This window comes from Notolepis coatsorum (assembly GCF_963971535.1).
Source record: "Notolepis coatsorum genome assembly, chromosome: 10".
NCBI lineage: Eukaryota > Metazoa > Chordata > Actinopteri > Aulopiformes > Paralepididae > Notolepis > Notolepis coatsorum.
In genome coordinates this window covers 17,655,561-17,683,296 of record NC_140174.1, presented here as the reverse complement: position 1 = coordinate 17,683,296, position 27,736 = coordinate 17,655,561, and the positions used below count along the sequence as shown (strand labels likewise).

Sequence of the window (27,736 nt, the reverse complement as noted above, 5' to 3'; positions counted from 1 at the left end):
TCCGAGATCAGGTCCACAGACTGATGACAACCAGCCCATGTCACAGGACAGTTCATCCTACTGGAACCAGGAGGGGGAGAGTCCGAGATCAGTCCCACAGACTGATGACAACCAGCCCATGTCACAGGACAGTTCATCCTACTGGAACCAGGAAGGGGAGAGTCTGAGATCAGGTCCACAGACTGATGACAACCAGCCCATGTCAAACCATTCAGTATAGCTGTACAAAACAAATAAAGACCTCCTTGAAGTGCATACAAATCCACCCAATACAATTTTCTTATTAACATCACCTCCATTCTACTGACAGAGGGCAGAACCAAGACATCGGTACACTTTTTTATTTTTCCTTAGCTTATGTTGCAGATAACTGGAGAAAAAGAAAAGATAGAAAATATACACATTTAATACAATTACATTTACATCAAAGTACAAAAAGTGAATAGAAAAATAAGACTTGCAACTCAAAAGTAGCCGTTCAATTTGTGCAAACGTCCCTACTTGAGGGGAAACATCTATTTGAACATCTTGTCAGCTTGGTGGAGAGGAAGCAATGGAACGCTTCCAGGGAAATTAAGGATGACAATTCTACACCACTAAAACTGGTCAGGTAGTCAACATTGTTGTGAGACCTCACAAACTAAATCAACAGAACGCAGGCAAAACCTTGAAAATCTACGCTAAAATATTATGTTTGATCCATTAACATATGTACAAAACACCTGTTGGCAAGTAAATAGGAAGTAGAGAACAGAAATATTAGGTTTTTACACAGTTTTAAGCAGGGATGCATGTTTCCTCATTACCCGTCATACTGAAGTCACAACTATTTGCAAATCCTTTTTTTTAAAAGTCTTCAAAGAACCAAAGAAAGTGAATTCATGGAGCAACACGTCCCATTCATAAAAACAATAAGAAATGCAACCGATTTGTCGTACTTTGTTTTCCAATGCCAACAGGGGTGCAGGTTTAGGTACGACGAATCCCATTGTGCGTTTCAACAATGTCCATTTCCTGTATCTAGTCGTTAAAAAAAGTAATTTCTCTTTCACTTGAAATCTAGATAAATATATTTAAATACTAAAAAACAAAAAGACACCGGATGTGACGGAGGGGTGTTGCCTTCAGGTGCACTTTAAATAATATCAGACCCTTTTGTGCTGAAGTTAGGGTTAGGGATGAAGTGATCCTGACATATTCCAAAACTTTCCCCCAGTTAGAAGAACCCATCTAGGCCAAGTGGAGAGAGAGTCTACACTGCTATCTTTAAAGAAGAAACCACGAATTATCTGTGCAGAAAGTGTGTGTGTGTGAGGGGGTCCCAAAATCATCGCACTTCCAGAGAAACAACAGTCAGTGAGTGAGTGAGTGGTCTTACACCGCCGTGTGTGCGCAGCGATACTTCTCTGGATAAAAATAATAAATCCTGACAAGTCTGATACAGAAAATAAGGTTAGACATATCTGAGACTTTAGAGACCAGTAAGTAGGTACTTTGGATTCTGCACGAGGAGGACATTACTTCCTCCTCTCAGTACAATTTGTCTCTCCATTTCCTAACGCCTTTCTTCTGTAGAGTGGAAACTAAATAGGATGGTCATTTCCTAATAAAAAAAGAAATATATATATATATATATATAATAAATATATATATGGAGTATCCAAGGATATAACATTGCAAACCACTTGAACCGTCTAACTGGCAGCTAAACGTGGCCAAGATTAGGGGCCAACGGTCTTCGGACTGCTGGTTTGTATCTCAAATAAAATGTGTAATATATATATATGGTTCTCTTTTACAAGGTGGTATTGAAACCATTCTATTTTATATATATATAAAATCATGTTTATCACCGGGACATGGAGGTTTGGTTCAGGATATAACGGCCTGGTGGTTTTTACCGGCTGCTCATGTTTCTCACCGGGACATGGAGGTTTGGTTCAGGATATAACAGCCTGGTGGTTTTTACCAGCTGCTCATGTTTCTCACCGGGACATGGAGGTTTGGTTCAGGATATAACTGCCTGGTGGTTCTCACCGGGACATGGAGGTTTGGTTCAGGATATAACGGCCTGGTGGTTCTCACCGGGACATGGTTCAGCCCATTATTCCAGCTCCTCGTCGTCTCTTCATGATGTCTTCAAAGCAGAGAAGCGCCACTGCCGCCAACAACCAGACCACACAGGGCCTCTTCCCCCGGGACCAATCACACGGCAGAGGTGGCCTGGGAGTCCGGATGGGGACCCAAGGCCTGGTAGGGGGCAGTACCCTGGCCAGAGCAGCCCCCGACTGGGGAGATCGCCAGGCTGCGGAACAGCAGGTCCATGGAGGGCAGGAGGGGCTTGAGGAGGCTGACGGGGCAGAAGGCGGAACCACCATGGGGGGTGAAGTTCACCTTGTTGGGGTCCGGGCAGGAGGAGAGCAGGGCAGGCCGGGGGACGCGAGGATCACTGGGGGAAGGAATGGAGACGACATTAGGTTCACATGTATCGTCATCATGCAGCACAAGTACAACAGTACAACCAAAAGAGGTTTGGCATCCAACCAGAGTGCAATTGTAAGTTAAGTGCGATAGTAATATACAATGTACAGGTGATTAAACTGGGTATAAAGTATATAAATTAGTACTACTGAGTAATAGTGCTAATCAGATGTATGTACAGAGTTGTAGTATTAATATGTACAGTGATGCAGGTATAAAGACACTATGGTAGTTAGTCATACTGGCCAGCAACGTAACTAATAAGAGTAGGCAAGGGATATGTAGTGTACAGATATATATATATATATACACACACACACACACACACATATTTGACCAGGCTCCACTACCTTCAAATTTACCGGTACATAACTTTTCCAAAAGTTTATGGGCTTTTTATAATTCTTTCAAATTCCATTACTTTTCCAGGATTTTCATGACGGTGGGAACCCTGCAAGTTGCTAGGTGGGTATATGGTAGAACAATACGTTTATCAATGTAGCTGAAGATATTGTGACTTTCATGTCTGTGTGACCAAGGAGCTGGTGGTAGACTACAGCAGAGAGGTTGCTCTGGAGAGGGTTAGGTTCAGGGTCCAGGACGGTCCTACAGGCCATCTAGGGGTACAGCCCAGAGCATCCCGACTGGTCTGGGAACTGCTCTGCCCTTGACCACAAGGCTAGAGAGGTACAGCCCAGAGCATCACGACTGGTCTGGGAACTGCTCTGCCCTCGACCACAAGGCGCCACAGAGAGTTTTGAGGGCAGTAAGGCTCATGAAAAAATAGCACTAAATAATCTTCCATGTCTATAATTACTCTCTCTACTACTACTATGCACTCAACACTGCAGCACCCAAGTTTCAACACTGTTTGATGAACATTGTTACTCAGCTGAAAGAGTTGTGCCCTTCCTGCTGACTTGTCGTACAGAACTTGTAAGTAGTTTTGGATAAAAGCATTCAGCTAAAATAAATGACTACCGGTAAATGTAAAACGCAACAACCTGCTACCCGTCTGTCCACTACTTAAGACACTAGGGAGTATTTTAGGGCAGCAATAATGAGATATTGTGCAGAGTCACACACCAATTTTATTATGTCTTGCTCCAGAGATGCAACAATGCACAGCACCATACATGATGCTTAATGTGTCAGTCAAAACAGTCAGTTGCCATTTTTTATAATTACATTACCTCCACTCGTGTCTGCAACAGGTCTCTCTGCTCATGGATAGTCAATAGTCTATCAACGCTACGCAATGTGGGGGACATGTTGGCACAATGGAAATGCATCCAATATGCCAATATATGTACTACTATTTACTATGCCTATACTACGACCTACTATGCTAATATGTCTATACTACCATCTACTATGTATTGTCTACTACTATGCCTATACTACTACGCTAATATTTTCTATACTACTATGCACTCAAGTCTGTCACTGTATTTGATGAACAAACTTACTGACCCTTAGCTGCCAGAGTTGCAAGTTCCTGCTGACTTGTACACAACTGTATAAAAAAGTGTCTTTGGTTCAAAGCGTTCAGCTAAATGACTGAATGTAACTGAAGCAGCACTGCATCGAGAAGCTAAATGACTGAATGTAACTGAAGCAGCGCTGCATCGAGAAGCTAAATGACTGAATGTAACTGAAGCAGCGCTGCATCGAGAAGCTAAATGACTGAATGTAACTGAAGCAGCGCTGCATCAAGAAGCTAAATGACTGAATGTAACTGAAGCAGCGCTGCATCGAGAAGCTAAATGACTGAATGTAACTGAAGCAGCGCTGCATCGAGAAGCTAAATGACTGAATGTAACTGAAGCAGCGCTGCATCGAGAAGCCCACCTGGTCTCCTCCGACACGCGGATCTTCTCGCAGCCCTCCGGCGGCTCCCTCTGGAAGCAGTAGCTCTTGTTGGGCAGCGGGGAGGAGGAGGAGGGCTGGGCGTCTCCCAGGCTCAGCTGCCTCCCGTCCACCAGACCTGGAGATGGAGAACATTAGGAGGTTTTGCTGGAAGGGCTCAGAATCGGAAGCTTGTTTCAAGGTGTCGCTCATGGTCCCCGTTGACCACAGAATCCTACTTTACAAACAAAGTCGTTGGGGCGTACGGACCGGCTGTTTATTGGACTAAATATTTGAACTGATCAGACTTGTCGACAGTGGCTCAGGAGGTAGAGTGGTCGTCTGGTAGTCGGAAGGTTCCCGGTTCGATTCCCGCTTCTCCCAGGCATCGTGTCGAAGTGTCCTTGAGCAAGACACTTAACCCCTAACTGCTCCCGATGAGCAGGTCAGCACCTTGCATAGTCGCCTCACACACCGTCAGTGTGTGAATGTGAGTGCATGGGTAAAATGTGAGGAACAAATTGTAAAGCGCTTTGGATAAAAGCAGTTTTTATATATAAATGCACCATTTACCATTTACTTGGGACCAAATGCTTAAGAGTCAACCACACAAGCGCGGTTAGGTGGCGTAGCGGAGATTGCGTTCGTCACCAACCCCGGAGCTGTGAGCTTGATTCGCCTGTTCGAATCCAGCTCACAGCTCCGGGGTTGTCACCAGCTTGGCTGGCCGTTCACACTAATACAATTGGCAGTATTAGAGGGTGGGAGAAGCTGGTGGGGTGGGTCCGGGTCATTGTAAACAGCGACTCCTACAGTTCGGTCGGGGCGCCTGCTAAGCGCGGATAGGCCCTGAGTGGGATAGTGTGATCCTTCCACACGCTACGCCCTCTCAGGGAGGATCCGCGCTGCCAGGTGAAAAGAAGCGGTTGATTGGCTGGACGTGTGTTGGAGGAAGCACGTGATAGCCTCCACTCTCCCAGATGATCTGACTGTGGGGGGTAAGTGCGCAGCGACCAGGAAGGGGATTGGGAATTGGCATACGACTAACATTGGGATGGGAGAAAATCGGAGGAAAATGGACGGGGAAAAAGATTAAAAAAAAAAAAAAAAAAAAAGTCACCCACACAACTTGGCACTCGCAGTAATCAGTAGACAGAGACACCATAATATCAAGTAGATATAGATATCGTGTCGAAGTGTCCTTGAGCAAGACACTTAACCCCTAACTGCTCCCGATGAGCAGGTCAGCACCTTGCATGGTCGCCTCACACACCGTCGGTGTGTGAATGTGAGTTCATGGGTAAAATGTGAGGAACAAATTGTAAAGCGCTTTGGATAAAAGCAGTTTTTATATATAAATGCACCATTTACCATTTACTTGGGACCAAATGCTTAAGAGTCAACCACACAACTTGGCACTCGCAGTAATCAGTAGACAGAGACACCGTAATATCAAGTAGATATAGATACTGGACGGATACAAGTGGACAAGCTAGTTCAACGCAGTGATGTTGAGCCGCATCAGGAACTGACCTTGGTCCAGGTCTCCAGGCAGTTCTTCTGCGGCAGAGGAGGAGGAGGAGAGACCGGAGGGAGAGGAGCAGGGCGAGGAGCAGGTGGAGGAGGAGGAGGAGCAGGTCTGGGAGAGGGGCATGGAGGGAGGGTCACTCTGAGATCCACTGCTGCTGCTCTGGGGAGGGACTGGAGCCCTGTGTCCATCAGGAGCCTCTAGGATCTGAGCAGAGAGAACATGTTGCTTTAGGGGAGACATGCGAGTCATAGCAGCACGGGGAGGGGGTACAGGTATGGGCAGGGTAATAGTAGAAAGACGTAAATATAGGCAATACAATTTGATATAAACAGTGTAAACAACATGATTAACTCTGAATATAAGAAAAATAAACAGGGTAAACAACAATATGATTAACCTGTTAAACCCTAGGCCTATTTTCTGAAAAGTAAATGGAAGATTGCTCCACTTCTACAAGTTCCATTTGCATGTTCTAGGGACATCTATGGATCTCATGGAATGTATTCCCAGTGTCAGAAATATTGTGTCCGTTACTAGGCTTGAGTAAATTGTGATGGAACAAAGGAGAATATAAATTATGATTTTTCTTTGCATCTTTGACATGCTAAAAATGACCAGACAGACATGAAAAACTGCCACTGAGCTCGTTCAGTACCTTTTTGAGATCATGTGTACAAAGAATCTAAGGAAATGAATAAAGGGAAGATGATTAAACAAAATGTTTTGTAGATACAGTACTGAATTCTGCCATCCAGACACATGCAATTTGAAATATTATTATAGAATATAGAATACCAGGCCTATAAATGACCTTATTATAGCCAACTCACAAATCTTGATTTGCACTCCGGGGAATCTGAAAAGCCCCATTTGGAAATACTTTGGATTTTGGTCAGTAGACGGCAAACTTTTGGAACCTCGAGACAAAGTTGTATGCAAGCTATGTAAGCTACAGATGGCATACCATTCCACCACTAGCAACATGAGGACACATCTCGAACATATACACCGAAATGAGCATGGCCTGAGGTACGGAACTCCACCCAAACAGCCACGTATTGACAGCTATTTAGCTATTTTTCAACTCCCGCCACAAGCTCGCTAACTGCAACACGACAAGGGGCTTGCACGAAGAAGCTTACTTCGTTCATATGCAAGGACATGAGGCCGGTCAGTATAGTTGATGGGACGGGCTTCAGAGAGTTCTGTCAGGAATTGGAACCAAGGTACCGTATTGCCAAGCCATGGAACAATCTCCAATGGAATCAGAGCACCTCAGACAAAATAAAGGAATTGCTCAAAGACAAAGACGTGGCTCTTACCACGGATGGGTGGACCTCGTTAGCAACTGCATCCTATGTCACTTGACTTCAGATGATTGGGAAACGCACAACTATGTGCTCAAAACAAAAGCGCAGAGGGAAAGCCACACTGCAGAGCATGCAGCTAAGGTGAATGTATTAAAGACATATTATATGGAATAAAAAAGGGAATCTGTGATTGCAATTAGGCTTGGGCGGTATGACTGTATTACGGTATAACAGGGTATTTCGAGATCCCGCCGGTATGATTCTCAATACCGTGACGTCACAGACTGCTATTACACTGACAGAGTTGATTGTAGTGCACTGCACAGCACGTGCCAGCAGAGGGTTACATGGCTACCGTTCTGGGACTGGGAGCTAACGTTAGTAGTACCTGGATGGTTCGGGGTTACGTGGCTACCGTTCTGGGACTGGGAGCTAACGTTAGTAGTACCTGGATGGTGTGGGGTTACGTGGATACCGTTCTGGGACTGGGAGCTAACGTTAGTAGTACCTGGATGGTGCGGGCTAACTAGCTACCGTTCTGGGACTGGGAGCTAACGTTATAGTAGTACCTGGATGGTGCCAGCTAACTAGCTACCGTTCTGGGACTGGGAGCTAACGTTATAGTATTACCTGGATGGTGCGGGGTAACTGGCTACCGTTCTGGGACTGGGAGCTAACGTTAGTAGTACCTGGATGGTGCCGGCTAACTAGCTACCGTTCTGGGACTGGGAGCTAACGTTATAGTAGTACCTGGATGGTGCGGGCTAACTGGCTACCGTTCTGGGACTGGGAGCTAATGTTATAGTAGTACCTGGATGGTGCGGGCTAACTAGCTACCGTTCTGGGACTGGGAGCTAATGTTATAGTAGTACCTGGATGGTGCGGGCTAACTAGCTACCGTTCTGGGACTGGGAGCTAACGTTATTGTAGTACCTGCATGGTGCGGGCTAACTGGCTACCATTCTGGGACTGGGAGCTAACGTTATAGTAGTACCTGGATGGTGCGGGCTAACTGGCTATCGTTCCGTGATTTGTTTACTTGGTAACACGGGTTGTTCTGTTTCAACAACTCACCCGAGAGTGTGCAGCCGTTCCGATTTTGAGAAAGCAGCCAAATGCAACCAACCAGAAGGCGAGGCTGTGTTCCGAAGGAAGCTTACCTGCCTCCTCTGTGCTCAGCACCAATGGGAAGTATCCATTTGATTTTTTTATTTCTGAAAACCGGCCATTGCTCTCTACAGCTCACAGTTACAGACCAGCTCACAACTTTCCAGAGACACACTGACCTGCTGCAACTTTTCAGAGATGGTAAGTTCATCTAACTTATTCTAGTCTAAAGAAACCTATATATTACTATTTGTTAATCAGAGCGTTATTTGTTAATCAGAGCGTTATTTTACTGTGTGTTTGTGTGTGCGCGCCCCTGTGTAATGGCAAATTACTTTTACTCGCGCTTTTCGGTGGGTTTCAGTGTATGTATGGTAGAAAACACATTATACATTCAGGTATATATTACTATTGATACATCGAGGTAACGTTAATATGCCTTTGTTAATCAGAAGCATTTGCCTGCGTGCACGCTTTCCGTGGCAAATGCACTCGCGCTTCGAGACGGTACGTTCATTTAACTTATTCTATTCTAAAGAAACCTATATTACTATTGATACATCGAGGTAACGTTAATATGCCTTTGTTAATCAGAACTGTATTTTGCCTGCGTGCGCGCTTTTCTAGTCTAAAGAAACGTATATTACTATTGATACATCGAGGTAACGTTAATATGCCTTTGTTAATCAGAATTGTATTTGCCTGCGTGAGCGCTTTCCGTGGCAAATGCACTTGCGCTTCAAGACAGTAAGTTCATTTAACTTATTCTAGTCTAAAGAAACCTATATTACTATTGATACATCTAGGGTAACGTGAATGCCACAAAACTATAATGCCTTTAGTTAATCAGAAAGTTATTTTGATCATAATATGTCAAATGTATAGATGTAGCAGTACTGTCTATCTGTATGTCATATATGTCCTGATTAATTGAAAATGGGGGACCCTGATGTAAACAAGACGAAAGTCTTTCTCTGGTCTGCATCCCCTTAACAATTGTGTGTATTGAGCTGTACTGTATTGTACCCATTCTGCAATCTGTTAATAAAGTTATCAATCCTGGCGGGATGGTGCCAGGAAAACAGCCTCTCCCTGAACGTCAGCAAAACAAAGGAGATGATTGTGGACTTCAGGAGGTCGGGGGTCAAGGACTACAGCCCCCTCAGCATCGACGGGGCACCGGTTGAGAGAGTCAACAGCTTTAAGTACCTCGGAGCCTACATATCCGAGGACTTGACATGGACCACACACATTAACAGTGTTGTGAAGAAGGCACGACAACGCCTCTACTTCCTCAGGCGCCTAAGGAAGTTCCAAGTCAGCCAGAAGATCCTTAAGAACTTCTACTCATGTACAATAGAGAGCATCTTGACCGGCAACATCACCTCCTGGTTTGGGAATAGCACTGCACAAGACCAAAGCAGACTACAAAGAGTGACACGTTCAGCCGAACGCACAATTGGAGGGGGGCTCCCCACCCTCCAGAACATTTACTACAAGCGTTGCAAGGGCAAGGCTAAGAGAATCATTAAAGACTCCAGTCACCCGAACAACTGCCTCTTTGAACTGCTGCGGTCAGGCAAGCGATACAGGAGTCTCAAGGCGAGCACAGAAAGACTCAGAAGAAGCTTCTATCCCCAGGCCATCAGGCTGCTAAACGAACAATGAATGAACACTACACAACAACAACCACCAAACGCACATAGCACACACATCCACACGCACACACTCACTTTAAACAAACACACTGTAGCACCCACTCCACACACTTATAGCACACACCCACTTTAAACAAACACACTGTAGCACCCACTCCCCACACTTTATATTTATGGATGAAGGATTGCACTACAACTCGTACACCTTACTGTAAATTGTACCTAAAATTGTACCTCATCCCATTTCTGCTTTGCACTAGATAGTACTGTACATTAGTACACTGCATAGTATTGTGTATTGTATATTATATGGTAACTCAGAACATTGTACATATGTCTATACCGAACACTGTGACCTCATTTTCTTCTTCTAAATTCATGCTATATTATGTTATTATGTTATTTGATACTATCTTGTCTAGCACAGTCTCTGGAGCGTAACAGTAAGAAGCATTTTGTATGAAAGTATTCTGTACTTCTGTATGACAACTATTAAAGAACTTGAACTTGAACTTGAACAATCAATCAAAATGAATACATTATGTAAACATGATTATTGTATACATATTCATTACTGTCCCGCAATTTCAACAAATGTCCCGCAAAATCGACACGCTGTCCTGCATTTGGATCATATGGATTTGGTCACCCTACCGATACCGATTGTTCAACTAACACAATCGGCCGATACCGATATTTGTGGCAAAAAAAATTATATATATTATAATTTCTCTTTTGTTTTATATATATTCTTTTTTTTTTATGAAACTACTGTATATTTGTATGTCTCTAAATGTTTTGATGAATTGAAAATAGAGGACCCTTATGTAAAAAAGCCGAAAGTCTTTTTCTGGTCTTCATCCTCCAGTCCACTGAGCTGTACTGTACCCATTCTGCAATCTGTTAATAACGTTTTCAATCAATCAATCAGACAAATGTATAGAAAAGCTTTTATTATAACCATATAACAAAAAAATATATTATTGTTTATGAAAATGTTTAGCCCTATGCTTGACTATTATTTTAGGCATGGCAACAAATAAAATAATAATAAAATGAATAAATAAAATATTAAATAAATAAATAGGCTACACGTCTCTCTTTTTGTGTTACAAATTGTGCTCACCAATATGAACATATGCCTCTTTACTCTTTAAAAAAAGGAAACATCAAGAAATATGTTTATGGTATTAATTCCACCATGCCATGTGTGTTTTTATTTTATAATGCTCATGAGTCATGATTATTGCTGAAGTCTGAGTCATACAATACTCACTGGCTTTCAAAAAAGTGTATGAGTTTTAATAAGAGCACCATCTCTCTCAACCAAAGCAATGCAGGTAGATGGCAACAGAACATTTTTGATTGACAGTCGATTCTGCCAATTACGTCACACCGCTTGCACCCGCATCTGCTGTTCTTACCACCAATCGGCAAGCGCTTATTTGTTTTTTACTTCCGGGAAGTCGGCCATTGATCGGCATGCGAGAACCACAACAAACTAATAGCTAATAACGCTAGCTCCCCGCCGGCCACGAGTAGACTACCAGCGCTCTGCAGGATGACCAAACGAGGCATAATGATTTTACTGCAACGAATGTTATAATAAAAGCTTTTCTATACATTTGTCTGATTGAAAACTTTATTAACAGATTGCAGAATGGGTACAATTCAGTACGGGCTCTCAGAGCAAAGGAAGGAAGTGAGAGATATGAATGAGTAATGCTTGCTATGTTCGGGTAAATATGCTGATGTTATTGAACGTGTAACTATATAGCGTTAATGCCACAAAACGAATGCCTTCGTTAATCATTTTTTGTGAACACTTTTTTTAATTTATTTTTTTGACATGACATACAAACCACTATAAATCACAGGGCTATTACCGACATAATACTAACAATCATGATAGCCCGGTTTTTAAAATTAAAATAGATGTAGATTAAAGATATACACAGATTAATTACAATACAATACAACACATAAATGCTCTTGCTCGTTCTTCCCCCCCCCCCCACCGGACCCCCCTTGAATACATCCATTATTCCGCTTGATACCAAGGATTAAAAGTTCATATAATGCTTTATCCTCTCCACCACTTCTAACCAGATTGCTATGCTGTCTTCATTAACACCTAGAATTCGTGCGGTAGATATCTCTAGGTAAATCACATCAAGATGGGTAAGAATCCATACCCTCGGACACATTTTATCAGGTTGAATCCAGCGTGATGCTATTAGCTTTTTGGCAGCCGTAAGACCGGACAAGATTATCCTTTTTATAAGTACAGAGTGTGATAACTGAGAGACATCATTCAGCAACAATACAGAAGGCATTACAGGTATTGTCAAAAACAAAAATCCTGATAATAGTGTGGTTATTTCTTCCCAAAATATCTTAACAGGCGGGCATTCCCAATACATATACATAAATGTACCACTATCACCGTTTGTACATAAGGAACATTGAGAGTCTTGTTTAAGCCCCATACGGTTCAGTCGAATAGGAGTTAGGTAAGTCCTATGAATAAAATTAAGATTAATCTGTTGATGATCCGGGTTACGTGACGATAGCCGAACGTTTGCCCAGACTTCAGCCCAATCAAAATCTACTTCCAAGTCTGGTATATCCCTCCTCCAAACTGAGTCTAGGGGAAGGACTTCATACGAAGATGTAAGTACGTGACGGTAAAAGTCAGAGACAAAACCTCTCGATGTCTCCCTTTCATAAAATAATGTGATATCTGTGGTGCTCCAGTGGTAACTTTAATGGGACTCCATGAGCCTTCAAACATGCTAATAACTGTCTGTAGAAATAGTATGTGGAACTGGTGAGGTTAAATTTGTTATGTATATCTTGATAGCTACAGAAACCCTGTTCGTTGAAGATATCTCCCAATGTATGTATGCCATTCTTTCCCATTTGGGAAATCTGATAGGTTGTTGGAGTGTATTGTTATTAAATATGGGAGTGTCTATGTCATTTATGTTGGTTAGTAAAAAAAAATTGTGTTTCACGCCATATCCGGATCATATGTGTAATAATAGGGCCAAATTTCATGTTGCATTGCTTAATTGATAGGTTGGTGTATACTACATCCTGCAGTCTATGTGGTGCCACAATGTTTTCTTCTAATGTTCTCCAGGATACGGATGCTTGATAATCAAACCAGGTGATCAGTGGTCTTAAAGAGTACGCTTTAAAGTAGTAGTAGAAGTCTGGAAATGCTAGACCTGCCTTCGTTAATCATAAGTAACTTTGATGCAGTAGCTTGTGTGTGCAGGTCGCTTGACTGAAACTTTTTTCAAAGTTTGAATGTGTGGACCAGATTGACGCGACACAAATTGACGGATATTTATCGGCCACTGCCATCGGCACATTTGAGCTTATTGGCCGAAAGGCCGATGGCAGTCAACAAGGCACTTATCGGCCGATACCGATACCCGACCGATATATCGGTGCACCCCTGGTAGGTAGTTACCCTGGTGGTGCAGTGTGAGGTAGGTAGGTAGTTATCCTGGTGGTGCAGTGTGAGGTAGGTAGTTACCCTGGTGGTGCAGTGTGCGGTAGGTAGGTAGTTACCCTGGTGGTGCAGTGTGAGGTAGGGAGGTAGTTACCCTGGTGGTGCAGTGTGAGGTAGGGAGGTAGTTACCCTGGTGGTGCAGTGTGAGGTAGGGAGGTAGTTACCCTGGTGGTGCAGTGTGAGGTAGGGAGGTAGTTACCCCTGATGGTGCAGTGTGAGGTAGGGAGGTAGTTACCCTGCCCTGGTGGTGCAGTGTGAGGTATGGAGGTAGTTATCCCTGGTGGTGCAGTGTGAGGTAGGTAGGTACTAGGTAGTTACCCTGCGCTGGTGGTGAAGAGGGTGGCAGATGAACATGCCCTCCAGCTCCTGGTTGAGGCCCTCCACACTGCGTCGTAGTCGAGGGGCCAGTCTGTACAAGGGGGCCAGGGGGATAGGAACCGGCTGGGTCTGAGGACACGCACACACACCTCTTCAAATCACAACGTCAACATTCTAAATGGGCCCAAGTTTATTTCCTGTTGCAGCGCAAGGATTGATTGAAAACTTTATTAACAGATTGCAGAATGGGTACAATACAGTACGGCTCAATACAAAACAACTGCTAAGGGGATGGGGATGCAGACCAGAAAAATACTTTTGTCTTGTTTACATCAGGGTCCCCCATTTTCAATTCATCAAGACATTTATGACATACAGATATACAGAACTGTGTGAGAAAAAGAGATCATAAAAAATATATACATCCGAAGGGGAAGAAACTGTACATTGGTGGGGGGGATTTGGACATTTACAGGGGCCAGTTTCTAATTGCAGCCACCCGTAGGTGCTCTTTGAGAGCGGTTTTGAAGGAGGGTAGGGATTCACATTCCTTCACGGTTGTTTAAGTTTATTTGGATCCCCTATTCTTCCTGGGGTCCATAACAAGTAAAATACAGTTAGACTTTATACACTCACAATATTCACATGGCATACAGACAATTAAAACAATAAATACTCCTTATCAAATTCATAATACATACTCCTAATCAATTCATAATACGATACAATACCTACTCATAATTAATTCATAATACAATACAGCATAATATACTATTTAGCTTTTACATACATTATCTATGTTCATATCAACCAATTATACAATCTTCTAATAATATATCCATATCAGACACATACCTTTTCATCTACATACATCCCTATCCCTTTATCAGACATACATTTTCATTTACGTAAACACTATCAGGAAATGTCAATATCTTTGGTTGAAAATGTTGTTTTACCAAGATTCTGAACAGACATTACTATTTTCCTGGGAAGAGAGTTCCATTCCTGCAGACCACGGAACATGACAGTTCGCTTCATTGCATTCAACCTCACTTTTGGAAGTGTAAAACCTCATGCAGAAGCATGTCTGGTGGAATGGTTGTGTCTGTCAAGACTTATAGATAAATTGTTATATAAAGTTGAGGGGATCTTTGTAACAAGAATATTCCTAGTGAATACAAGGAGTGAGCAAAGTAACTTATGATTGACAAGTAACCAAGTTAAACAACTGTGCATCGCTGCAACATTAGTTCTGTACTCACAGCGAAGCGCTATTAGGTGCCGCTTTGTTTTGTACCATTTGCAATTTTTTCAGTTTATTCTTAGTTACATTCGACCATACTGCAGACAATAGTAAAGATTTGACAAAACCAGAGCTTGAATTACCTGTTTGATAGAATTTAGTGGTAACAAATGAGCACATCTTTTAACAACAGAAATCCCTCTTCCCAGACACTGGTAGTGTCTGGTTAGGTGCGAGGGATAATGGAGGTACTACCCAAGGTGGGGTCCGGGAGGGGGGGGGTTCGAGCTGGAGCATATGTGTGTAGGTTTTTAGATAACAGGTATTAGGGGTATATCTTATATAAGACAATTAACTAAAATGTGATTTCATTGGATGTGCTCTGACAACTAATGCTTGTATATCTTATCATGTGTTGTCATGTTTGTTTATAAAATAATAAAATAAAATACAAAAGAAATCCCTCTTCCCATTTTCACTACTATATTGTTTATATGGTGTTTTAACAACAGAAATCCCTCTTCCCATTTTCACTACTATATTGTTTATATGGTGTGACCATGACAATTTACTGTCTAATGTTACTCCTAGGAGTTTAGTCTCCTGGACTTGATTAATTACCACATCACTTATCAAAAGTTTCAAGACTGGGTTCGTTCTTGTATGGTTTGAACCAAAAATGATGCTACTTGTCTTTGATATGTTTAGAACTAGTTTGTTATTCTTTATCCATTCCATCACTGATTGCAACTCTGCCTTTAGGACCGCATTTAATTCATTGGCTGTAGAGGCTGATGTGTAAATCGTTGAATCATCTGCATACATTTAAATATAGGACTTATTTAGGACAAGAGGCATGTCATTTGTAAATATGGTGTAGAGCAAAGGCCCAAGGCAACTTCCTTGGGGTACTCCACACCTTACCGTTTTAACTTCTGAGTAACTCCCATTAAAAAAGATTAGCTAAATAAGTTTGAATCCAAGAGAATGCAGATGAGGAGAAACCGTAACATTCAAGTTTTTTAAGTAAGAATTTGTGATTAATGATGTTGAAATTCAACATACAGTTGAATGCTGCAGTAAAATCAAGCAAGACAGCGCCAACCATTTTCTTTTTATCTATCTCTTTCAGCCAATCATCCGTAATTTGGGTTAAAGCAGTCGCTGTTGAATGTCCTTCACGATATGCATGTTGAAAATCAGTGGTTAATGTGTTCAAAGAAAAATAGCATTTAATCCGTTCACTTACTATTCTGTTGTGGGTAGGGCGTTCCACATTATTGTGGCATAATTGCGAAACGTGTCTAGTCCCTTGTTTGAGCCGAATCTGGGTTGAACATGATTTGTGGAACTCCCTCTGGTGTTGTGGTCGTGGACTTCAGACCTTTGGGAAGTATTTTGACATGTACATGGGTATCTTTGTGGTGTAGTAGTGTATCTTGTAGACCAGGCCCATTGCAAGTTGCTGTACTCTTTTGTCTACTCTAAGCCATCCTAGGCTGTCAAAATGGGCAGGGGTAAGGTGGGTTTTAGGAGTAAGGCCAAGCAGTAGTCTGACCAGTTTGTTTTGTGATGTTTGTAGCCTTGTTTTTAGGGCCTTTGAGGTGCTTTGGTACCATGAGGTGCAAGCATAGTAGTAGTACCCTTGAATGAGTCTTCAATGTATTCTTGTTTACCAGAGGAGATCCTGTACAAAAATCTTGTTAGTTGGTTGACTTTTTTTTTATTACATTGGTTGCCATTTTGTCATAGGAAAGATTTGCCTCTAGGATGGAACCCAGGTAGGTAATTTCATCCAACCCATATATCAGGAGACCCATGTTACTGACCAAACACTCTATATCAGTGATGGCTGGCGGAATGTAGAGTTATTTAACACTTATTTTTACAAAATAATACCTCTTACAACACATTTAACCCTTTCACTACCACACTAGAGAAGGTTAACCTTTCACTACCACACAGTAGTAGTGAAAGGGTTAACCTTCTGTATTGTCGCAGTGAAAGGGTTAACCCTTTGGCAGTGAAAGGGTTAAATGAGTAATGTAATACTAAAAAGGTATTAAGCATGTAGTTTTGGTATATGCACTTGTTTTACTGTGGACTGAGAGCAGAACCTGTGTGGTTCCTAGGCTGTAGGTCCCTGGTGGACTGAGAGCAGAACCTGTGTGGTTCCTAGGCTGTAGGTCCCTGGTGGACTGAGAGCAGAGCCCTACCTGTGTGGTTCCTAGGCTGTAGGTCCCTGGTGGACTGAGAGCAGAGCCCTACCTGTGTGGTTCCTAGGCTGTAGGTCCCTGGTGGACTGAGAGCAGAGCCTGTGTGGTTCCTAGGCTGTAGGTCCCTGGTGGACTGAGAGCAGAACCTGTGTGGTTCCTAGGCTGTAGGTCCCTGGTGGACTGAGAGCAGAACCTGTGTGGTTCCTAGGCTGTAGGTCCCTGGTGGACTGAGAGCAGAACCTGTGTGGTTCCTAGGCTGTAGGTCCCTGGTGGACTGAGAGCAGAACCTGTGTGGTTCCTAGGCTGTAGGTCCCTGGTGGCTTGAGAGCAGAGCCCTACCTGTGTGGTTCCTAGGATGTAGGTCCCTGGTGGACTGAGAGCAGAACCTGTGTGGTTCCTAGGCTGTAGGTCCCTGGTGGACTGAGAGCAGAGCGCTACCTGTGTGGTTCCTAGGCTGTAGGTCCCTGGTGGCTTGAGAGCAGAGCCCTACCTGTGTGGTTCCTAGGCTGTAGGTCCCTGGTGGACTGAGAGCAGAGCCCTACCTGTGTGGTTCCTAGGCTGTAGGTCCCTGGTGGACTGAGAGCAGAACCTGTGTGGTTCCTAGGCTGTAGGTCCCTGGTGGCTTGAGAGCAGAGCCCTACCTGTGTGGTTCCTAGGCTGTAGGTCCCTGGTGGACTGAGAGCAGAGCCCTACCTGTGTGGTTCCTAGGCTGTAGGTCCCTGGTGGCTTGAGAGCAGAGCCCTACCTGTGTGGTTCCTAGGCTGTAGGTCCCTGGTGGACTGAGAGCAGAACCTGTGTGGTTCCTAGGCTGTAGGTCCCTGGTGGACTGAGAGCAGAACCTGTGTGGTTCCTAGGCTGTAGGTCCCTGGTGGACTGAGAGCAGAACCTGTGTGGTTCCTAGGCTGTAGGTCCCTGGTGGCTTGAGAGCAGAGCCCTACCTGTGTGGTTCCTAGGATGTAGGTCCCTGGTGGACTGAGAGCAGAACCTGTGTGGTTCCTAGGCTGTAGGTCCCTGGTGGACTGAGAGCAGAGCGCTACCTGTGTGGTTCCTAGGCTGTAGGTCCCTGGTGGCTTGAGAGCAGAGCCCTACCTGTGTGGTTCCTAGGCTGTAGGTCCCTGGTGGACTGAGAGCAGAGCCCTACCTGTGTGGTTCCTAGGCTGTAGGTCCCTGGTGGACAGAGCAGAGCCCTACCTGTGTGGTTCCTAGGCTGTAGGTCCCTGGAGAGAAGCTGTGCTGACGGTCTCTGTCGAGGCCCCCTGAGGCACAGGGATTGGTGCGCTGCAGCTGCTGCTGCTTCAGCTTGGCAATCTGGGACAAGCAGAGGTTATCATCAGTCAATTAGCACACAGAGAGAGGAAGTCCCTGACAGGGTACAAGGTTAACTGTGCAAGCGGACCACGGCAAGGGTCTTCCAGTCCGAGCAGAACTGTGAGCAGGAAGGAATCCCACCCGATCTGCCGGCTTGGTGGAAGAGACATGAGAAACTAGGCTCTAGTGGAAAAGCTGCAGAAAGGAGAATGTGCTACAGTAGGGACGGGCATCGAGTAATCGATTACTCACCGTTTCAACTAAACTAGAGTGGTTTTTGAGGGTGCTCGATTTATTTTATTTTAATTTGGTTACCACCAAAAGTGCTGGCTTGTGCCACCGAAACAGAAGTCCATCTCTGAAATCCAGCGAGGTGCGAGTTGTTGCAGGAAGACAACACTGGTCAGCTGTGGAGCGTGGATAGTAAGTACTGTACACTTAACGTTACTGCCAAACGTTTTAAGATGCGTTCTAAAAATAGATTTCCCTAAACCATCGCTCGAGCGCTACTCTAGTCAGTACTCGATCTGGGAAAACATTACTCATGCTCATCACTACACTATAGATCTGGGAAAACATTACTCGTGCTCATCACTACACTATAGATCTGGGAAAACATTACTCGTGCTCATCACTACACTACAGATCTGGGAAGACATTACTCATGCTCATCACTACACTACAGATCTGGGAAGACATTACTTGTGCTTATCACTACACTAGAGATCTGGGAACACATTACTCGTGCTCATCACTACACTATAGATCTGGGAAAACATTACTCGTGCTCATCACTACACTATAGATCTGGGAAAACATTACTCGTCGTGCTCATCACTACACTACAGATCTGGGAAGACATTACTCATGCTCATCACTACACTACAGATCTGGGAAGACATTACTTGTGCTTATCACTACACTAGAGATCTGGGAACACATTACTCGTGCTCATCACTACACTATAGATCTGGGAAGACATTACTCGTGCTCATCACTACACTACAGATCTGGGAAGACATTACTTGTGCTTATCACTACACTACAGATCTGGGAAGACATTACTCGTGCTCATCACTACACTATATATCTGGGAACACATTACTCGTGCCCATCAATACACTACAGATCTGGGAACACATTACTCGTGCTCATCACTACACTATAGATCTGGGAACACATTAATCATGCTCATCACTACACTATAGATCTGGGAACAGATTACTCGTGCCCATCAATACACTACAGATCTGGGAACACATTACTCGTGCTCATCACTACACTACAGATCTGGGAACACATTAATCATGCTCATCGCTACACTATAGATCTGGGAACACATTACTTGTGCTCATCCCTACACTACTCCGCTTTTCCACTGCATGGTACCTACTCTACTCGACCTTTTCGGTTTTCCATTGTGCAATTTTCCAACGTTTGTTTACATGGATAGAGCTGCAGGCTGACTTACAGACGAGCAGAAAATCTATGCGTTTTCATCCTTTACTGTAATATTTGGTTGTGGGTTTTGTGAAGACTAGCACCAAACACATGTCCCAGTAGTGGTGGGGGAAAATATCGATACACTATCGCTACTATACTGTATATCGATACAAGGACACCAAGTATCGATATTTTATTGTGCAAAAAAGTTATTTTTTTTGTATAAGGAAGTTGCATTGTTCATTTCAATACCTGTAATGTACAGTAGTCCACACACACGCGTGTATTCAGTTAAGTTGGAATATGACTAATACAAACAGTTCAGTTCAGGTACATGCACCACAGATTACAGTGTTGACAACTGTCTGAGAGAATCCCATTTGCTGCAATAAGAATTATTGAAGTGAGATGAACAGACTGAACATTTTATTTTATTAGATAAAACATGTTGACTTTGCAGTTGAAAAAAAGGTAATAAATCGCAATATATCACAATATTAATATCACAATACTCAGCATATCGCAATATATTTTGAATCGCAATACTATCGTATCGTGACTTAAATATCGTGATAATATTGTATCGTGAGGCCTCTGGTGATTCCCACCCCTACCGGTCAGTGAGAGTTGCTTTATAACCAGTAGTTTTCGCTGGCTGGCTCTCTCAGTGCAAACAGCCAGCGTATTGTTTCAGACCCAGAGGGCAGCGTGGGCTTCCACGGGTCTGACGGGACAAGGCTGAACCCAACCCAAACACATACATGTACATGTACACAAACACGGGTTGAGCAATGTTGCCATGACGACTTACCTCCCGTAGGTGTTCGGCGCTGCCCCACGACGCAGAGCGCTTGTGCCCACCACTTCCTCGCCTACCCTGGGCTTCGTCCGACCACGAGTCCGGAGTCTGGAGGCGGCAGAGAGGACACAATGAGACCTGTGGCCACATACACTCATATTCTTATCAACTGGTGATTGATTGAGTGCATCGACACATTTTGACATCAAAAGTTAGATGTTTGGAATTTTCCGTTTATTGCTGTTGCAGCATGGAGATATCGCCGTGTGCTACAGCTGGGCTACACTGTCATGTATATCCTCTCTGGGAACAGCTGGGCTACAGTCATGTATATCCTCTCTGGGAACAGCTGGGCTACACCGTCATGTATCCTCTCTGGGAACAGCTGGGCTACACCGTCATGTATATCCTCTCTGGGAACAGCTGGGCTACACCGTCATGTATATCCTCCCTGGGAACAGCTGGGCTACACAGTCATGTATATCCTCTCTGGGAACAGCTGGGCTACACTGTCATGTATATCCTCTCTGGGAACAGCTGGGCTACACTGTCATGTATATCCTCTCTGGGAACAGCTGGGCTACACAGTCATGTATATCCTCTCTGGGAACAGCTGGGCTACACTGTGTCATGCATCCTCTCTGGGAACAGCTGGGCTACACTGTCATGTATATCCTCTCTGTGAACAGCTGGGCTACACAGTCATGTATCCTCTCTGGGAACAGCTGGGCTACACTGTCATGTAACGGAACGTAGACCAATCTCAGTCACTCTTATTGTCTGGGACCAAATTCGGTCACGCCCCATTACCAGTAAAAAGTGGGAATATCTAGAATGTGTTTTGGGCGATGGTGTTTACGGAAGTGCGGTAGCCTCTCAAGTTGATGTTATACTACACAACACTTTCTGTTGTCAGTAGATGGCAGCATTTGGTTTAAAATTAAAAGGTGAAAATGTTATGACTACAACATGAATACAATTCCCAAGACCTTTAGCACAGGTCACAGGTCACCGGATTAGGAAAACACGATCTGAACAGCGTTAAACTATTAACGGGACCCGAGTACAGTGATCGAAAATGGTCACCCAATTATCTTAACAAAAGTGCATCATTAGCATTATGTTTGTTGTCTAAACGGGAACATAATGGTACAATTTAAGATTTGAATGTTATCCACATATAAAAGGACAAATAAAACATCGTTAATTTGTAAGGCATAACAAAAAATATTGTTTGTTTCCTGTTGGTTGTCAGTTAAGGCCATGGGTAGGTAGGGAATTTATTTTATTCTTTCCCACGGCGACTATGGATAGGGAATTTCTTTATTTAATTAAAATGTTCACAACAACATGGATGCATGTACTCTGCCAGCATGTTTAATATCCATAATACTAAAGGTTTGACTAAGATTTCTATGAAACTTTATTCAAAAAAAAAAAAATCCCATTTTCTGCCGGGGCATTGTACCCATCATTGTACCCTCTCTGCCAGCGCTATAAGTCTATGGAGATGTTCACCTTCTTTGCAGGGCTATAACTTTTTAAATTGTATTGCTAAATTGACATTACTATGGCCCATTCAACATCAATTATCTATCGTTCAGGATGTAGGAAATGTTTTACTTTTTCATTCACACATTCATACTAAAATACCGTCTAGAGTATAAATATGTTATCGTTTTCTGCAGTATTTCATAGAACGTGAGATATAGGCATAAATGCATATATTAGATGATCAAATGCAGTTTGATACCGATCAACGTTATATTAAAGATTAACTGTACATGGTCCTAAACGTCATGACTGGTCATCTGCGGGTGAACGGAGGGTCGTTTATAATTCAATGACCGACGTTAAATGATTCATGTAGTATGGGTGATATATTGATCAGAGCAGTTTGTATCGAAAAAGGTAAAGAAAAACGCTGAAACTCACCCCAGTCTCCTCGTAGCGTTGGGCGATGAGTGGAGCAAAAAGATCGCTATTATGGGATGTTGATCGATGCGATCCATTTCCGGTTTGTATATTACTAATACACGTCCAAATCATGTTGATTATTGAGTTATGGCAAAGATTCATATCGACGGTGTCTGTATTGAGCCCCGGGACGATAAGCGAGTGGCCGGACGAAAATAGGGGACGGACCGAGCACTTTCGGTTTGGCAACTCGTCAATCGGCCACGAGGTGGCGGTATTGAAGCGTTGCAGAGTTGTGATGGCCCAGACAGCATCACCCAAGACTCCATGGGTGAAATATGAATACCATGACGAAAACATGAAATATTGATCTCAAAAACGCCTTACGGAGTTATTGGCAGACAACGCATGGCGGAGAAACCCGCCTTAACATGTGATTGGCGAAGAATGGGTTAATAGTTTTTATTTTTTTTAAACTCATAAAATATATTGGGTCGCACCTAAATCGGCAGGGTCGGTCGGCAACCGGAAACAAACCATTATTTTGGCCTAAGAAACCTCAATGAAAACGGTGCAGGGTAAGTTATATTCGCCATCCTCTCTGGGAACAGCTGGGCTACACCGTCATGTATATCCTCTCTGGGAACAGCTGGGCTACACCGTCATGTATATCCTCTCTGGGAACAGCTGGGCTACACCGTCATGTATATCCTCTCTGGGAACAGCTGGGCTACACTGTCATGTATATCCTCTCTGGGAACAGCTGGGCTACACAGTCATGTATATCCTCTCTGGGAACAGCTGGGCTACACCGTCATGTATATCCTCTCTGGGAACAGCTGGGCTACACTGTCATGTATATCCTCTCTGGGAACAGCTGGGCTACACTGTCATGTATATCCTCTCTGGGAACAGCTGGGCTACACTGTGTCATGTATATCCTCTCTGGGAACAGCTGGGCTACACTGTGTCATGTATATCCTCTCTGGGAACAGCTGGGCTACACTGTGTCATGTATATCCTCTCTGGGAACAGCTGGGCTACACAGTCATGTATATCCTCTCTGGGAACAGCTGGGCTAAACAGTCATGTATATCCTCTCTGGGAACAGCTGGGCTACACCGTCATGTATATCCTCTCTAGGAACAGCTGGGCTACACAGTCATGTATATCCTCTCTGGGAACAGCTGGGCTACACAGTCATGTATATCCTCTCTGGGAACAGCTGGGCTACACAGTCATGTATATCCTCTCTGGGAACAGCTGGGCTACACCGTCATGTATCCTCTCTGGGAACAGCTGGGCTACACTGTCATGTATATCCTCTCTGGGAACAGCTGGGCTACACTGTCTCATGTATCCTCTCTGGGAACAGCTGGGCTACACCGTCATGTATATCCTCTCTGGGAACAGCTGGGCTACACTGTCTCATGTATCCTCTCTGGGAACAGCTGGGCTACAGTGGTCTAGTTCTTATATTACATCACGTCTGCACACATGTTGAGACGTACAAATCTCTACAGAGGCCGATCAGAGACAAACCAGCATCGCTTCACCATCCACACCCACAGGCCGCTTCTTCCTCTGGGCTCGGATGAAGATGTGAAACCGAGAGAAAAGGGTGGGGGGGGGCTAGCACTGGTGAGAGCCTGCACGGCACAGTGGATGGGTGCAGCCAAAAAGGCCCCGCCAGCCAATGTCTGGGCCTATACACCTAGCTGTGGTTAAGAGTAGCACTACCGACACACTCTTCATCTGATCAGCAGCACTATTACTCAGTAGCACTAATGTATAATGTTATACCCAGTTTAATCTCCTGTACATTGTATAGAGCTGTGAATCTTCACTGGCCTCACGATCAGCTGTCCACGATTCGATGATGCATCTCAATAATATATTACATCCTCAATTTTATAATCTATATTACTGCACATCGCTCCTTTTTCATCAATTAATACAAGCAGTCAGGTACATTTTTATTTAGAAAGTGTCAAAATAAATGTCTTTACTAGTGTTGCATGATACACAGATACTAGAAAGGTATAGATACTCAGCTGTTAAAAACAGTTCAATACTCTATTTTATTAGTATCAATACTTTTAGAATAGCCTGATGCTGTATTTTCTATGAGTTGAGTGGATGCATGACCGGAGAACTAGTAGCTTTGCGTAGTGGGCGTGTGTCAGCTGAACACAGACCAAGGGGCATAGGAATAGTCAGAGATATTGCAGAATGTCTTATTTCATAATACAAAGTTTCTGAATGGACGTTTGGATAAAACCAAGTCGTATGCAGTGATGAACAGTCTTTCCCAGCGGAACACAAGTTACTTAACGTTACACAGGTCACGCTATGCATGCTTAGCTTGCTAACGTTAAGATAGCAGGAGCCGTCTGCCAACAAATATGTTGTTTAAACAAATGGATTCACAAAATGGATTACCATCCAAACGTTATTGAAGACTCCTGTGACCAGTAAGTAGGTACTACGTACGTCTAACTTTTACTAACCATTTTTCACGGCAGCAATTTTGCACAAATGTTCTACGTTATATGCGTAAATGTGTGCGCTATGTGCCTAAAGTCAAGACTCTACAGTGTGAGCGTTTCACTCGCATTTGAGACTAAAATAGCAAACCGGATTTTATTTTTTAATTTTTTTTTACATATCACCGTTAGTAGGCTATAATAATCGATTATGTTCAGTCACTGCATAGATGCGGAATCGTCCACGTTGCGATGCATCTTAGATTTCTTTTAGAAAAAGGTTGGTTTCCTGCCTTGTCCAATACATCCTAAATGTAAGATTTGCACTCTGGTTGGATACGAAACCTCTTTTCGTTGTACTGTACTTGTGCTGTAAAATGACAACAAATTTTAATGTAATCTCCCATCTCTGGAATCAGACCTAATCCTGCCCCTCCTCATCCTCCACCCCCCCAAAAAAAACTGCCTCATCAACACACAGTCAAGATCATGTTGAAGAGGTTTACTTGGGGTCATGCTGGCTATGGAAATATCAACGGTGAAACATTGCATTCCATTCATTTTTCTTACACCCTCTCTCAAGTAGCCTCGACCGTAACGTTGCCAGGCCTAATCCCCAATAACCACAGGCCTTTCTGGATTCTGGAGCTGACCTGGGTGGACTTGTCCTTCCGGCACAGGCTGGCCTGGCCCTCTGGTTCTTTAGGCCAGTGGCCCTGCAGGTAGGGCCCCACGATGGCATCCAGAGAGACCGTCCGCCTCATGCCAGGGGTCAACTGGTGTGATTTGGTCTTCCTAGCTGTTAATGGTAGAGAGCCATTCATTTTACATGCAATGAATACATAGTAGGCTTTTTAAGAGCTGACTCTCATATGTGGAAATTCAATGAGTCAGTGATCAGTTGAATCGTACGAGCCTTTAAATCGGTACGTTTCAACGATACGAGCTTTATGAAGTGAACTCGTTCTGCACCAAATGACGTTATCTAGCTGTGATTAATAGTTTTTTCCTCGCTCTTGCAATGAGCTTAGTGAAAGAGCTCGGCTACTGTATATGTTTGGTCAAATCAACTTGCCGGTCATGTGCAGACAATGATTTTTTTTTTTAAGTTCTAATATCTTCTGATCTGCCAAGTCATTTGATTTGTAAAGACTCCATTCATGATTCAAACACACCTAATGTATTAAACTTTTTTTTTAGCACTAACAAAAATAGTCGAGACAAAAAGACATTTTTTATATACATGAGATGTAATCGTGGTGGTAACGTTGGCCCAGATGAAGTTTCCCATACCTGACTTCTTCCCATCTCTGGAATGTGGTCGTGCCTTGCTGCTGTGCAGCTGGTATGGGACGGTGGCTCTGAGGGGCTGAGGACCACACGTCGCCCCCCGGTTCTGTCCAACTCCACCGCGGCCAGACATGTTGCCAGCGACACCGACACTGATTGATTGATTGAAAACTTTATTAACAGATGGGTACAGTACAGTACAGCTCAATACACACAATTGTTAAGGGGATGCAGACCAGAGAAAGACTTTAGTCTTGTTTACATCAGGGTCCCCCATTTTCAATTCATCATAACATGAGTGACACACATGACATACAGTACTGCTACATCTATACGTTTCTAGAAAAGTCTAGAAAAGAGTCATTTGACGTAGAAACTGTACATTGTAAAAATGACAACGTTACCTTCTCTCTCTGGTGACTTTATTAACGTCAGTGGCTACACAGCTAGTAAAGTAGTGATAACTATTCAAAACAGTTACACTTTTGGGTCGAATGAATACCGTTTCGAAGTGGGAAAACACACTTAACCTCACTACTGTTTTTTGCTTTCTGTGTCGTTTCTGTTGATAAGCATAGACGCTAATATTACCCGGTGATATTGATATTGTGGTTTTTTTTTCTCTCCTGCTGGCTCGTGTTGAGTTCTCGTTAGCAGCCGAGCAGCGAGCAAAGTTTCTTTGTGAGAATAGTGAGATATTTCACCCTTTTCGCCGAACCAGGAAGCCGCTCCAGCCCCAGAAAGTTAATGAACCACACCTCATAAGTGTCCTGAGCGAACCTCAGGTCACATTTCCACTATAATTATTCGGTGTGAAGTCTAATTTTCAAGGTATAAGCGAGATAAGTTGAGAGGTGATCACCGCTGAGTTCCTACTAGTCATTTAACACAAAACTCCAAACACCACGCTCGTGTGGGTTTAATTATGTGGGGCGGGTCCAGTTTCGATTCTCTAGTTCCGATTGGCCGGTGACATGTATTGCCTTGAGTCCATTGGGCGACTCACCATCATTCTGTCAACGCTCGCAATAGGGGCTATCTGCAGAGCCGCAAGCCCAACGTCTGGGCGGGGCTTCGGGTCCTGTACTCGGTTTTACTGTGCGTGGGCGGGGCGCAGGACCCGAAGCCCCGCCCAGACGTTGGGCTTGCGGATCTGCAGATATACCCTACTCAACGCTCGGACAATGAAAGGTCCAGTCACCGCCCCTTATTCATATGTCATATTGATAATCCACTTCTCTCATGTTGTTGGTAT

At 43.7% G+C, this 27,736-nt stretch overlaps 1 protein-coding gene across 4 annotated transcripts; it reads right to left on the bottom strand.

Annotated features, from left to right (window-relative positions):
* Nucleotides 1–326: 326 nt before the first annotated feature.
* Nucleotides 327–27,304, bottom strand: LOC311235163 (protein FAM117A-like). 4 transcript variants are annotated; one of them, XR_014620135.1, is made up of 10 exons: nt 27,186–27,291; nt 26,485–26,633; nt 25,845–25,990; nt 20,801–20,896; nt 18,430–18,546; nt 13,777–13,905; nt 5,863–6,064; nt 4,333–4,468; nt 2,038–2,449; nt 327–370 (listed from the first exon to the last, which is right to left on the bottom strand). XR_014620135.1 is itself a non-coding variant. In XM_084322524.1 (9 exons), the coding sequence occupies exons 2-9, from the start codon at nt 26,612–26,614 to the stop codon at nt 2,206–2,208; spliced, it is 1,200 nt and encodes a 399-aa protein (XP_084178650.1). In that variant the 5' UTR covers nt 26,615–26,633; nt 27,073–27,304; the 3' UTR covers nt 327–2,205. The 4 variants fall into 4 exon arrangements, 3 of the variants coding, with proteins under 3 accessions (XP_084178650.1, XP_084178649.1, XP_084178651.1); XM_084322524.1 differs by having other exon boundaries at nt 327–2,449; nt 27,073–27,304; XM_084322523.1 differs by having other exon boundaries at nt 327–2,449.
* Between the last annotated feature and the right edge of the window lie 432 nt (nt 27,305–27,736).